At 35.7% G+C, this 16,167-nt stretch overlaps 1 protein-coding gene across 3 annotated transcripts in view; it reads left to right on the top strand.

Annotated features, from left to right (window-relative positions):
- Positions 1-16,167, top strand: part of LOC128993840 (pleckstrin homology domain-containing family G member 4B-like) — a 434,838-nt gene that overhangs the window by 78,846 nt on the left and 339,825 nt on the right. The window contains exon 1 of one of the 3 annotated variants that reach the window (XM_054417890.1): positions 2,485-2,600. The exons of the other annotated variants lie outside the window; for them this stretch is intronic. Within the exon in view, the coding sequence (XP_054273865.1) occupies positions 2,574-2,600 (27 nt within the window). The 5' untranslated portion in view covers positions 2,485-2,573. Of the gene's footprint in view, positions 1-2,484; positions 2,601-16,167 lie in introns of those variants that run through there. 3 annotated transcript variants of the gene reach the window in all.

The following is a 16,167-nucleotide window of genomic DNA, read 5'->3' on the forward strand; positions in this document are numbered from 1 at the left end:
CCACTCTAGGAACCGCTCTTCGTGTGTTCCTCGTGTCATGTGATTTGTCGATTTAGCATTGAATCAGCAAGGAAAGTGGACAGGAGAAAAGTCCAAGTAGACATTCTGGCTCAGGAATTGACCTTTTGCTAATGAGCGCTTTCTTCTACGGCGGAATTTACTTAAGTGATTCAGACAATGCAATTTATAAACGAAGGAGGGATTAGCATTCCTATCGGATTACGGTGGATTTTTTTCTGATAGAATTGAATTAAGGTGTGGCTTTTAGTGGGGGGAGTGCTAGAAGACAGAGGTTTTTCTGAACTAGAGATGTGTCGGTTAGTAAGTACCAATCACCTCGTCACAGAATTATCACAAAGCAAATTCCGTTGGTTACTGGCTGGATTTAAGCTAAAATCTCCAGGAAAGATGTCCCGTAGCATTTGGTTGATGTTACAACTACCAATTAGAGCTCTGATTTTATTCATATACTGTTGAACAAACCATTTAGGTAAATATCTCTACATTTTAGAAGACTTTGATCAAAAGGGAGTTTTTTATCCACCTTGATCTTGAATATAGTGTATTAAGTGACGATACTACTGTGGAGATTTTAAATGTTCTTTCATTGAACTCATTTTGAAGGCTGTGACAAACAACAGTAATTAACAGTTGTGGCACAAACGTATTGTCGCGTTATGCGAGGAGGTATGCCATGCCAGCCATCAAGCGTATGAATTTGTGTTTTTTTATATTTTGAATTAAATTTTAGTCTAGGACTAGATAACATAAATTCGTGTTCCCCACTTCCTCGATTGGTTGAAATAGTTTAGCTTTTTAAAGTGTTTGGAATAAAAGCTCAAACATATATAAATGCTCTTGTATATTTGGAAACCTAAATGAAAGTTAACTATAAACTAACTATCATTGACTATACACTTCTCCATATTCAAGGAGAGGTGCCAATGATACTATACAGTAATTTGATTGTTCTCAACTCACATAAAATGTCACCTTAAACAAAATATTCTAATATCTCTTACATGCATGTTCCTTGTTGTCATTGGATTCGAAATCGTCCGATGTAATAGTGCGGTAAAGTTTGCATGACTTGTCAACTTTGAAGTGAATAATGCATGTTGGAGATTTGAGATTTCACCGAATGTTGCATCCTAACTCTCAACCCGTGACTTACTGTGTGAACTGTAGAGATAGTGGGATACCTCGCCATCCCGTGTCAGAGTTCAGATGAAAGTCACCCAGTGTCAATACGTCACTAACGACCAACAATCATCACGCACAAATTGAAATTTATCCGCTTTAACCAACGATTCATATGCAAAGAGGCGCTGATGGGGCTCGGAACTGTTTGGGGATCACTTTCTACAATCTAATTACTTCCACAGTAATAGATTTTTATGTTTTAATTACATGATTGCCTCGACCTGTCCTCCGACCGCGTTGCCGATCTGGGTCGATGGTATGAGAAACAGTTTCATTTTACTTTCCGGTGCTACGAGAAAGTGTTGATTTAAAATTTAATAAGCTTAGTGAAATTTGCAAAACAACACGTTCTATGGAACCGGTTGTTTAAGGGATTGTTATAGGTTTAGGGATTGATAAGTGTTTGTGTGGACTTTGGATACTGAAGTAGGCATCACATCTGTATGGATCTAGTTGATCTAGTTACTCAAAGAAGACATAATTTTGTGAGCTTCCCTTAAAGTGTGACCCTGTACCTACTACTAATTATGTCGTACTCACTAATTTCTTTGTAGTTTATTTTAAGATTTTTAAAGGTTGCAATTGAACTTTCAAATGTGCTTCAGTATGTTTCATGTGATGCAATTCCGAAACGATTATAATATTGGTACGCTTTGCTTTAGTACAGGATTTAGTTAATTATTTCAAAATATTCCGGTGTAAATATTATCGTGAGCGATTTGTGAACAATGTGTTAATATTTTGAGGGCTCCACTCTTTCAGTCAACATTCTTAAATATTTACCACATTAAATTTACCCTAGTAAAATCCTTTATGTATGTGGCTGATAAGAGTTGTTCAATTGTATATTTCACTATACATGTTGTACATTTCTGGTTCGAGATTGTCTGTGATATACCATCACTGTGGTCGACACTTGCTTGTTCATTGAAGTGTATCGTAACGGTATTTCACTGTATTCTAGCTACAAAATAGATCAGTAGTCTATGGTGATGTGTGGGAAGTCTTTTTAAGAAAAACAAAAATAATAGTCCCACTCAATTACCTGCAGCCTATAATAAAGTACAATATTCCAGACTGGTCACTACACAAGTCCCCAGGTGTTGTGCTATCACATTATCACCAGTATGTGTATGTGTATGTGCTAGGAGGGAGGGTGGAGGTTGGATGCGCCGCGGCGCGCGTCTCGACAACACCCACGTCCCACAATCGATGCCGCCGCTCGCTGTCTCAGCTGACTGCGGTTTTAGGTTATTTTATACGTGGCGGGACCGCGGTAGTCTGTGCGTGACTGTGGATTGCAACAATACTAGTGAACCAGTGGCGGAGTGTAACAGTGGAACAGTGAAACTGTGTTATAGTGGGTAGCGATGGCCAGGATACTAAGGCGATTCAAGGTTTGTTCATGATAACTTATCAGCCGGTGTCCAGTGGTACATATTCTTGCTGTCATTGAAATATATACATTATTTGCATAGTGTTACTCTTCGTATAGAATATTTTGTATGTTGTCCACATACAGATACATTGTATATTCTTCGGATACCGGTACTGTGTTTTATATATTCTCCACGCACTCTGCACCTATAGATGTTTTGAATACTATCCACAGCATTTGTATCTCGTTTTCTTCTTGTCATAATGTATAACGGTCACCGAATATGTATGGCTGTATTTTCTAGCCATATTCGTGTTTTATGTTCTTATTCTATTTGTAGGTGTTTTGTATATTATACTCGACAATGTTTTGGTGTATGATTCCTGTCATTTTCGATAGTTAGATGTTAATGATATAGTACGGTAATTATTTACGTCCTTCCGAACTTTACAGAATTGACTAAACTAGAAGGTTTCGGATCATACCTGGATTGGAATGTATACATATTGTAGTGGAAAGTCTGGTTTGAATTGTCATTTTCTACACTAATTGTCTTTGTTTACAGCAAAAATCTATATAAAAACCAATTCAATAATTCAGTTGCAAAGTCTAGGACGTTTAACAGTTTGATACGTTTGTGATTTCATAATTTATATTGACACCTTAAGGTTTACGTACTGTTTATTTGTTTTGTCTCAATACAGTATAATCGTACGTATTACCATATATTAAGTAGGGAAAACCTATTCTCTTTAATCTATTTATTTATCTATCCATCTGTTTAACTGTATTCTCTTTAATCTGTGGTATCACTAAATGTCAATTCATTAATTTTTAGATTATCGAAAAAGTTTATTATTAATTATTCACTTTTAAACATGATTCATACTTTTTAAATGTGTTAAAACACTGGAATTGCAACAATGAAGTAAAATGGTGACTAGGCGCTGAAATACATTAAAGTATCCCTCCTGGGTATTTTAGCAGAAGCAAGCAAAGATTTCTCAAATAGACTCAAAACCACAGAACTCTCTAAGCCACTCTTTAACCCGTGATATAACTTACTAATTTTACTTACTACTTTTTGTGATGTATAAATGGCGAATTGACTAGTTAAAGAGTAAATGAAACTCAGGTGTAAACTAGGTTGGAATCAATAAACCCCACCTGGCAAGTCCACATTGTCGCGGCTAAAACAGGTCATAGAGACGACGTTGTTGTCATGTTGATCCTAGATTAAACATTTCATTCTTTCATAACATCAGTAAGTAATTTATTGAAAGTTAAGGTCAGGCATTATTGATATCTTTAACGATATTTTTTATTCTCTGAACTCGGATGGTGTAGAAATTGTAAAAAATTGTCTATAGTTGTTCTCGATAATAATCATTTCTCTGTAATAAACAAACAGTTTTTTTTTTACAAATTAAAAACGACCCCTAAACATAATTAAATTTCTGCAGTGCTTATATCTTATTGTTTTAAAACTCTCGCTTATTGACTTTGACTTGTGCAATAAATTAATATAGTATGTACTTTGATGGTTGGGATTAAATCAGACTTTTTCTATTGTACTGTATATAAAACTGGCTATGCTATAACTTTTGTACATCTTATCAATAACCATTAGTCTTTAAATCAATCAGTAGGCCTATGTATTACTTAGGCAATTTTGTTACAAAATGCATTATAGTAGTGATTTTAGGAGAATATTCAGGGATTGGGCCATGTGGCCCTAACTTCGTTTGGGTAGATGAAGAATTTCTCATTTCATTTCAATTTCAATTACGAAAATTACCCTTGCTATCATAGTGGCTATTACTTTACAAACGATCCAATTTTAGTGTCATAAGTGTGTATTAATATTGAAATAAAGTGTTAAATATGTGCTCATTTTCGAATAACAGGCAACAAACGTTTTCTTACCTCTCTAATAGCTGATAGGTAGTTCTTTTAACACCCAATCTGTGTCTCTGAGACAACTGTTGTAGAATTCTCCAACAATCCAAATCCACAAGTCTGGCACAGTTTAGCAGTTCTCTTGATTCTCAGATCCGCATTGTTCCAGTTACTGTGTCTCATCCCACAGGAAGGACAATTAAACAGTTTCCTGCCCCAAGCTCCTCTTTCATTAGTTTCAAGTGACAATGGTCCAAAACAGAGGTAATCAGTCAGGAATGTTACTTTCATTGTCAAATTAACACGTAGACTGCAATCAGTGTTGGAACGGTGTGAAAAGTTGAATATTTTACACCATTGGTCAATTCTTCAACAATTGATCAATTGGTCATACAAATTCATCTATGTTAAGCAGTTAACAAACAGTCCGGTTTCAGCTGTTTATTGTAAACCATTCCTCCATTTCAATCATTTAACATAGGCCTACACCATTTGTGTAACTATTCTCACGTTTTGAAGCGATAGTTTTGGTTACTAAAACTGGGTATTACAGTTTGTATAGATTCACTCTCTATCGTAAAGAAAGAAAACACATGAAGAGAGAAAACACAGATTTTGCATAAATACAGGTAATACAGATTTTGTTGTGAAATAAAAAATATTCTCGTACACGCGTAAGCTGTTTTGCACATTTAGATATTTTTTGTACTGGACAATAACAATAATATACCACACATAACTCAAACACAGTTTTGATCCAGTCTTGCCCTAACCGCGACACAACTTTAGAGTTGTACAGTACATCAAGTATTTTTTTTAAGAGGCTGTGTATAACAGAGCACAGTAGTTAGTGTTTACAAACAAGATTTCAAGTATGATTCAAGGCCGATAATTTATACACTAAACCCACTAACAACGATGGGTGGTAAAAGTTATTTGACCGTTCCCCTGAAAGGAATTAGCAGAAAGAACTAATTCATTACTACATTTACTAATTCATTCACAACACATTTCATATTACAACGAAACCAAACATTGTTTCCCCGTTGATTGTTTAACTAATCAAAACTTCATTAGTTGAAACCATGAACGCAAACAAAATGCAAAACGTTTTGCCTGATTACATTTGATATTCGCGGTGAGTCAGGCCTTAATATGTTGACAATTGGCGATCTGTACCCCTTTGCGGTCCCTCCCCCACAAAACTAATGTAGGCCAAACATGCAACGAGCCCTCATGCCTCATGTATCGACTAAACATTTTAATTAATGCGGAGCGTGTCGTCCGTTGAATAATTAGGCTCACAACGCCTCATAACAGTTTCTGCTCTAATTGTTGAACGGTGAATGATAATTGTTGTAGTTGTAAACGGAGGTATTAGTGGTTAGTTAATTGGGTACTTTATTGGTGGTTGTATTGAAGTCCTTCAAAGGCTTTATTGACAATCGTACCTATTTGTAAAACTACCCATACAATTACAACATTATTAAACATTACATATATATTTTTCCAGTTTTTAAGTTGAAGTAACATTTCGGAATGATACTTTCTTCTCTAAATTAGTCAAAAACTAAAACATTTTCAACAAAAATTAAAAGTGAAATCGGCAACAAACAAACAAAACGTACTTGCATGTGAAGGTAATGTATCTCAGATTTGGAAGATATGAAAACCAATAATGTTAGTTATTTCAAATTCCTGAAAGCCATTAAAAATAAAACTTGGAAAATCTCCAAATAGAAATTCACCCTTTACCAACAAATTCACTCTTTGCAACAATGCAAACAGCTGATTTATTTTCATTGAAATTTGTTTAAGACTTAATACTGTAAAATATCTGACCATATGACCTAGCTGGACTGCAAAGCTTGAGAAAACTGTTCTAGTTTCTGTGTAGTTGTGGTTAAGTTTGGTGGCTCTGAATATTTTATAGTTTAAATAAATGAATATGGGGAATTACGGTGTACATTGATTCAATGAGGTTGGTTTAATTATTAAGGATATTAGAACTGATAACAGAATGGATAATAAACATAGACAATTAATACGTCACTAGCGTGTTTACGGTTTAAGTTCCTTCAACATGTGACCAGTTCTTTTGTTCAAATGAATATTATTTTATTTTTGACTCAGCTGTTTAAAAAAAAAACTATATGTTGTTGTTTTTACTTTTCTTTGATTACACTTATTTAGCTAGCAATTGATGCAGTGAAATTGATACAAAGGATATCCGTGGAAGATTCGTCTAATTATGTTCTGAAACCAACGTTATAATCATGTGTACTGTGAATTTTATTAAATGTTTTCGTTTTATTTTAGGGAGTTTCTATTCAGACCTACTGGAAATTGTGTATAGTATGAGTAATTGTATTGTGGTGATATTGATTATGGAAGAGGCAGGTATGCGATGGAATTGGAATGTGATATCGTTGACTAGGCCTATACACTTCTCAATTGATAATTACTCTTTGTGCTGTAGGCTGCAATAAAATTTGTCTTTATACGTGTAGCTGTTCTGAATTATACACAGTTTTATCTGACTACTCTCGTACGTAGGACGGGCTAACACCTCGTCATTTATTAAAACAAAACGAATAATTATTGCTAACCTGCTTTTACGATCACCTCAAATCTACTTAAAATTCCCAATAGCGAAGAAAAAACGTTTAAAAGAATTTTTTCCACTTGTGTCGACCAACTCGAAGAGTAAACAGATGGCAATGAAGTTGGAGGAAAGTGTTGGCGTCAGTTAAAGCCAACAGTTGGTCAGTAGCCCAACAAGGCACCGCCGATGTGAACTATGGTTGGACAGGCACGTTAATTTGGCTGACTTACTGACTCACCCTGTATGCTAATATACTAATGGCCAGAGTGTGAAAATCACTGCTTAAATAACCGGGTATGAAAGTAATTTGGGGACGACGAACTGTCATTATGGTAGCGTCGAACCCTATTGTCTTCGCGTTGGATTTGCAGCTGTCGTTGGATGAATATGTTAGTGAAAATTACTAGCTGTAGTTTTGATGATACTGTGTTTCCCTTTATCTATTACCACTGGACTTTGTATAGTGCAGTTTTATCAAACGTCAAAGCTATAACGTATACACAATAACTTCGGATACTGCTGTTGTAGTTTGTCCAAACGAAAGCGGTCCGGGATAGGACCTAAAACAACATGGAATTATACGTTGAGTATGCAAAACAATAACAGTGCAACAGCTGATCTACGAGAACTTACAACGTGGTTTACCCGATCTGGCCACCTGGCTGGTACGTGTTAATATTTTCTTTTCAGGTTGAAAATTTGGGAGTACGGCAAATTGAAACGATTGAGGAAATTAAAGTTTTGTTCAGTGCAAACTAATTTATTTTTAACCGGTTGAAAATGTACTTTTTCAACACCCCCACTTGCTACTCCTCCACAGCAAATCATACCATTGTGCCGGAGGTGACTGATTTCTCGAAAGGGAAATCCGGCGACGTGAATTCTCACACATTTCACCGTCGGATCAGATATTCGCACTCGTAATTTGCACGTATGCAAACATGTATTGCTAGTCGATTAACAACCTCGCGCCCGCGGCCGCGCCAAATTTAATTGTAGGTTCGCGCCAAATTACAACAATCGATTATCTGGGTCGGCGGATATCGAGATCACGATCGATATTGTCGACAATTGATATCTTTATAAGCTGTGATTACAAGTCGGTCATCGCATCCAGATGACTGTGAGTTTTGGCAATAAACTAAGTAGCTTTGAAAGTTCTTGACACTCATGTAGTTGGACAACAGTGTATTATATGTTCGGATTTTATTTTCATTGCGTTGAAGAGAAAACGCTAATCAATAGCTGTGTTATCACAAAATATAGTACCTATTTCCATATCTATAGCGTGCAGTATCATACATACAATCCGTTAACTTAATTGGACAATAACAAGTGGTGTATCAACGAAAGAAGAGTATTTTGTTAACATCGTTGTTTTAATACTATCACCTCATATTCATATTTACTCGTGTATATTTAAATTTACCTCTTTTCTGTTATGTTGAAGTCAAAAACAAACGAAGTCAGTATGTTTGAGTATGTTCAACGAACATAACACGGGTTATAGTCCAAACTAAATAGCTACAAAGTATTTCAATGTTAAAGTGAGGCTATGTGAGCCATTATACAGGGTGTCCCGGAACTCTCTACCAATATTTTAGGGCATTGTTCCTGGGTAAGAAACATATCTAAATATCATATTTAAATTGTCCGGAAGTCCTTGCTTACTCAGATAGCCACCATTTTGTTTTTTTCACTTATTAATTTTTTTCTGAAGATTGGTTAAACATACGAAGTTGAAACTTTGCACAAACATTTATGACAACTAGACAAAGCTACAAAAAAATTATGACGATTTTTCAAATTCATAAAACAAAATGGCGGCTGTTTAAAATTTTGTTTCTTAAATTACTCGAAAACCGTTGATTTTACAAAAATTTTATAAGAATAACTCTTTTAAGGCAATTTTATTACAAATCGATCGACACCTTATTCTTTAAGATCGGACGAGTATTAACTGAGATATGGCAGTTTTAGTGATATGTGACCGCTTTCAGCATGCGCTGCAACTAATATCCGGAGGTCACGTATCACTAAAACTGCCATATCTCAGTTAATACTCGTCCGATCTTAAAGATTAAGGTGTCGATCGATTTGTAATAAAATTGCCTTAAAAAAGTTATTCTTGTAAAATCTTTGTAACATCAACGGTTTTCGAGTAATTTAAGAAACAAAATTTTAAACAGCCGCCATTTTGTTTTGTGATTTTGAAAAATCGTCATAATTTTTTTGTAGGTTTGTCTAGTTGTCATAAATGTTTGTGCAAAGTTTCAACTTCGTATGTTTAACCAATCTTCAGAAAAAAATTAATAAGTGAAAAAAACAAAATGGCGGCTATCTGAGTAAGTAAGGACTTCCGGACAATTTAAATATGATATTTAGATATGTTTCTTACCCAGGAACAATGCCCTAAAATATTGGTAGAGAGTTCCGGGACACCCTGTATAGTAATTCAAACGAGGTATGTTAACAACAACCACGGAGTACGTTGGGTTAGTGTGTGGGTTAAGGGTTTTTTATCAACGTACCTCTTCAAGATTATTAATAATAATAATTTATCAATTTATCCATGATCCATTTGTTCAATCATTGTACATACACGATATACTGTAGTTTAAATGTGAAATCAGGTTGAATGGTTTATTTACTTAGTTTTCTGTTTATAATTCTGTAAGGCATCAATCGACTTCTGCTAAGTATGATTTTCAATAAAATGTATCCCCCATTAGCTCAACATAGTGAGCAAAGTAATTTCCACTGAAATTGTGATTGTAGTAAACGTATTTAAAACTAATGTAGATTACCGTCAGATCCACCGATTCTCAATTAATTTATTCACCAGCTGTTCTCAATTGTCCAGCAAACATTCAATTTCACAGGACAACACACTACATAGTCCCAAACATTGCGTGATTGTGGCCGAACCGTGACCTAGGGTTCCCCTCTTATCGACCCCCCCCCCCCCGGCACAACAGCCCTCCAGAGATAATAAATAACAGCCTCTACAACGTACTCCATCCTCCCCTAGCACAACACGGGGGAAAGTTTGAAATGAAATGTTCAGGATCATCCGTTCGGAACTTCATCTCGTTTTTGTTAAGCCAAGTGAATTTTCCACAGTTATAGCGTAAGATAGATACACTAAAATGATAAATTACAACAACGAATAACTAAAACCAAATGATAAAAAAATTCCATGAAAAATGTCCAATTGCAGTATCCTAGGTCAATTTGAATGAATAGAAAACATCAACGCTCTCAAGCGTTATCGTGCATAAGTCCCTAAAGACATTTTCTTCTACTGAGAGAAGCAAACCCATCAGGATCTATGATGTTGTTTTATATATGTACAGTTACTATTAATTAGCGGAACGGAAACACAGTTAACACAGAACAACCATTAGTTTTGTGTATGTTATGAAATAACGCCTCTTCATCGTAGTAATCAAAGATTACATATTGGAGTAACAGTAACCCATTCAGTGGCCGAGACAACCCCGTTTTGCGCCCGTCAGTGCGCGGCCCGCGGCGCTTAGGAAGGCCAAAGCCATTGTACACCAGCGATGTGTACTCCTGAGGCAGTGTTCGAGGTTTGCACAAAGCATGATTAATTACATAACAGATAACGTCGGTCGTATTGTTCTTGTCTATTGATTGTTGACTTGGAGAATGTAAGGCTAATTTGATGGCTGTTGTTGGTGAGATGAGTTCGCCAGCTGTTGTTTATTATGGAATTACTCTAGTGTTTACTTTGCGGTAATTTATGTCAGATGATTTTGTTTTGTTGTTGTGGTCTTGTTGCTCTTGAAATGTTATTTCAGACACTAGCGAATTCTGTGAGTTGTTCACAGAACTGTATTGGTTGTAAAAAGTGGGTGACAACTGGTCTATATGGATGGTATGTTCAGTATCAGTATCCAATAGCATTGAATGTGATTGAATACATAACACTATAACACTCCATAAAAATAACATGGAAATTTTAAAATTACAATTTTTTTGAATTTTCTCTGTAACTTTTAAGCACACAATGACGCTTCAATATACTAAATTATTTGTTTTTTTAAGCCCTACAAAATGGTTTGGAAATGAATTGTAAAATTTAGTTTTTTAGGGTCAAAAATGGGAAAACCCCTATTTTTACTGGGTAAAACCCCTCATAAACCCCTTTTCTCATAGTCTGATCATGCTGTTTCGTGAACTCTTTTTTTTTAAGAGGTTGGCAGCCTTGCATTTTTGCCCGTCCACATAGACTAACTGCCCGTGCGTGGGATGGAACGTATCCAGCAAAGCAAGGGGTGAGCCGGTACAGGACAAAGGTGAACTGTACTGATAAAATGTTTTCGGCAGTGACCAGGATTCGAAACCACGACCGTGACGCTACCGACTGAGCCACCGACTCGCCAAAAGTTTACTCGTTCGAATAAACGTAGGTTTACACATTTACACAAAATTTCATCAAAATCAGATCATTTTTGCTCGAGTTATCGTGCTAACGGAGACACATTTAAATAATATATGTATGAATTTGAACGGATGGTGTTTTTGGCCTCTAGGGACCTCAAAACGAAAAATTAAATCGGTCCCGGGTCCAGGTCTTTCCATGAGTATTACGGTACTAGCTTTTTCCATATATGGGAAATACACTAAAAAGAAGTATATAAGATTGAAATAAAACAACATCATCTGAACTAACAAGAAAGTCGTATCAAGTTTCACAGCGAACCACCACAAATAGCTGAAGTGCAGGGATTGGTTACTTATTTCATTTGATTGAACTTCAGCCTCAAAATCCTACCAGGATCAGAGCATCAGGAGTAGTTGTAACGATCCTTCACGGAAAAGTGGTATTGGCTCAGTCTCACTTGCGTTGGTGCAGGATGAAAATATTGGAGATTGAAGTAGGAAATAATAGATTTCCCGTCAAGTAGCTGAGCTTCAAATTGGGCCGTAGAACGATTGGCACACATTTTTGGCCTTGTGAATCACATGGTCTGGCTAGTGATTGTCTTTTCCTAGCACTTCCTGGAGATTTGAAAAGTCTGCACGGATTGAGTGGTGTTGGATTGGAATTACTTTCCTCCTTGGAATTGGCATGAAGTAAGATCTTTCTTTTTAAATTGAATGGCACGGATTTAATGTGACCCTTTGAATTCCAAAGACATAGATTTTTCTTAGGCAACTAGCTGAAATAGCCATTTATTCTTTAAATATTTGAATTCCCCTTCAATATTTTAATAGACAACCTAATTCTGCTAATGTAAAGAAGAACTGAAATTTTTCAATAGAAATTCCTTTATTTCAATCATTATTTTGAAATGTAGATAGGTCTTATTGTTAACACATTATTTCATGATTTATAGAGAAGTTCAATTTAACTGTTTATAAAGGGGCGTTAAAAAAGTATGAAATCACCAACAAACTTAGGTTACTTAAATCATCTTTGTGAACGCTAAAAAATAAAGGTAGAAATTCAATTCTAATCTGTATATCTGTGTGTCCAATCCTTCAAATTGCAGAGAAGATAAATGACACAAGGGAGTAACAAAGACATACAACAGATCAACTCAACACGCTGGCGATCTAATCATTCGCATTATCGATCATTTACCGGTCTACCGCGTCAGACGTGTAACGGCACGTTTAGATCGTTCTGTCGATTAATCGAATAGTGTTATCGCATCGATCAGCTGATAATTGAAAGGATCAGCTGATAAGACGAGCGCTGACACCCGGTGAAACCAGAACTGATTGAGTGTTTGTACTTTCTCTTACCTGTTCATTAGTCTAGGAGGTCTTGAAGTTATTGATGTGCGTATGCAGCTGTATATTTCGATACAGTGTACACTTATATCGCATCCCTAGGCGATGGTTTCACCGGCGAATTCATCGTAAACGCTTGATGAAACGATAAGGTTATTGCGAAGGTTGGATTTCGCGTTTAAATCATTTAGGTTGGTAAAAGTGTGCATGATTTTCTTGAAAAGGTATTGTACATTAGACTCATTAGAGTATCGTAACGTACATGTATCTTTTTCATCAAAATCGAGCATAATCTATGCATATTTCCTACATTCAAAGATTAATTTATACGATACGAAAAGAGCTGGTGTGTATTTTAAGGCAATGATGAATGGTGGACGAGTTCAAATGAGTGAGATGATAGCTTTTTACTGTCTTTTCGCACCTGGCTCTTCAACCAGAACCATTTATCATGCACTAGGATGGATAAAGATAAATTTGTACTAAAAATAATTTAGGAAAACAGTGGACAGTTGTTTAGGTCATAGTGGTAAATTGTAGTTGTTATATGTACTATCAAAATAGAAAACGACCTAGTAATCTGCTTGGGACAGTTTTGATAGGTCTAAACCTTTTACAGGTTTTATTCACAGTCCGTGCACGTGGACTAAATTACAATCAAGCTTCGGTTCACTTTGCAACACAGGGGGTTCCTGAACCAGAAACATCGATTTCCGTTTCCATTTATTAAGGAAACGGATTAACTGTCCTTCAGTGCGAACAATATAAAGCGTTTGTAAAAAAATCCAAATAGTAGTCGTCAGCCAAACAAAGATTTAGCATAGAAATTCAAACTTTCTATAACAATCCATGTAAAGTTATTCAGAGTTTTGTTCAGTGTGCGATTAATGAAACGATGTACATAGCATGGTACTGCAAAAATTGTGTGCATTCAGTCCCATTATAGTTTGTATTGTACTTGTGTTATAAAATGTACGGAACAGTTATCAAATACGTTGCCTCTGTTAGCATCGATTGTAATTGACTATAGTGCAACAAGTCAGGTAAACAAGGTAATTAAATCGAATATTTTATGATACTCAAAACTGATAAATACCATCAAAGCACAATAAATTAATTGTTTAAAAACCTTTAACGGTTAAGGACCTTTTCTGCATTGTCAATTTTCAGGAGATGGAAAATGAGTTCTATAAGTAGAACCTTGATAACAAAGTGTCATTTTCCAATCCCCTTGAAATTATTTTACCCCTAATCACATGTTATTGTAAACCTCGATAAGAAGTCAAACTTGATAACAAGTCTTATTTTATAATACCTACGAGAGTCTAGTTATTAAGGTTCTACTGTATACATATTTTACTCTAAAACACTAAAAATACTTGTTTCACAACTTTCTTTACGAAGTTTAAACCAAAACTTCCCACCTCCTGATGGAGTTTTGTCTTGTAAATTACTCCCTAAAAGTAATCAAGAGACTGGAGGGCCAATTGAAAGAGAAGCACAACAATTGCCTGTTGATTGGTGCTGTAAGGGCTCCTTGGTGGTAGATTGGAACTGTTTTTGACGAGGGTCTTATCTTTCTTTAACCGTAAGTAAACACTATCAGCTGCTCGAGTTGATTACTTCTCCATCACACTTTTGTAAACACTTCTGTTTTTTATCTCTTATAGGCTTCACCGCCTATAAGATACCTCCACCGTACATATATGTTATGTGTCCGTTAGCACGATAACTCGAACGAAATTGATCAGATTTTGATGAAATTAGGTATAACTTGTGTAAACCTACGTTTATTCGAACGAGTTCGCGAACCAGCATGATCGGACCATGGGACGGGGGTTTATAGGGGGTTTAATGGGGGTAAAAATGAGTTTATAGGGGGTTTAATGGGGTAAAAATGAGCTTTTCCCATTTTTGACCCTAAAAACATAAAATTTTAGAATTTCTTCCCCAACCATTTTGTAGAGCTTAAAAAAAAGAAATAATTTAGTATATTGAAGCATTGTTGTATGCCTAGTGGTTACAGAGAAAATTAAAAAAAGTGTAAATTTAAAATTCCTATGTTATTCTTATGGAGAAAATGAAAACTGTTGTAGTTTACTTGTTTATGGATATATTTTGATAAATTGTGGCAAATTTATTTATTTCATCCTGCACTATTGACGGTTGGTCAAATGACACTTTTTACCTTCCCCGTAGCAGCAAACCTAAGCACTCGTTAAATCTAATGTTATTTAAATTGGGAATAAATATGTCTTATTTGTGGAAATATTTTAGTAAAAATGTAATCAGACAAGTTGAAATTCGCTTAGTCTGCAGGTTTGCTGCGGCGGGGGTATTACAGCTTTGTGATTGATTGATTGATTGATCGAGTTCAGTTGTTTCTTTAGACAGGACAATCTAAAAGGTTCAAGGCAGCAAAGACAGCAGAGCCCAGTTTCGAACAATCAAAAATCTATATATACTTTCAGATTGATCCGGTGAAATGGGTGCACTATGGTAATTCATCTGGGTAGCTGAGACCCATTTACTTAGTCGCCGAGTTGATTTTGAATTAAGTTTATGCACTTTAGACGATTTTCATACATATAGCAAAACTGTATGTTCGTTGTCTTCTGGATCGTCAAGTTGTTTTTAAATGTCGACGTTTTACAGTTATCCATAATCAGGGTGCAAATTCAGTAGTGAAGCAACTACAAAATCTGCTTGTTGACTGATATCCAAGACAGTTCAACGACTCGGTCTAACCTAGAAAACAATACCCATATTATGAGAACTACCGTATAGGCCCACAGTCCTCGTTTATAAAAGTGTTTAACGTTTTAACTCAAGTGAATATTTGTTAGCTGATTATTGAAATCGGTAGATAAGCAGGGACAACAACCGCACATTGTGCGAGTGTGTTGCTCCCTATTAGCTATAGTAGTGACAATACTAGCGTAGGCGGCGCTCGGCGCTATCCATGCATTGCGCCATATACAGCGCCGGCGACACTATCAACTACATTGCCGTTCAAACACATAACTTGGCTGCAACAGATAGGAGACATATCTGTTAAGTTACTAAATATTTATTTCCCATTTAAGGTACTACTATGATAGTAAACTTTCTAAATGTAGACGTCGAAAGGAAAGTTTATATCTCAAAAGGTTTTTAGGAATGGTAAATATTAGATATACCAGTTGGCGTGGTGTGTGCATACTAGAGCCAAATACTAATAATCAACGCACAGAAAAAGAAACCATTAGTGTACCATAACACCCTTAGCTTCTAGTAAACCCTTATGTAAAGACATGTAAAATGTATCAATTTTCAA

Source organism: Macrosteles quadrilineatus, unplaced genomic scaffold (genome assembly GCF_028750875.1).
Source record: "Macrosteles quadrilineatus isolate MER2022 unplaced genomic scaffold, UCM_ALF_1.0 Scaffold_5__1_contigs__length_97177068, whole genome shotgun sequence".
Taxonomy (NCBI): Eukaryota; Metazoa; Arthropoda; class Insecta; order Hemiptera; family Cicadellidae; genus Macrosteles; species Macrosteles quadrilineatus.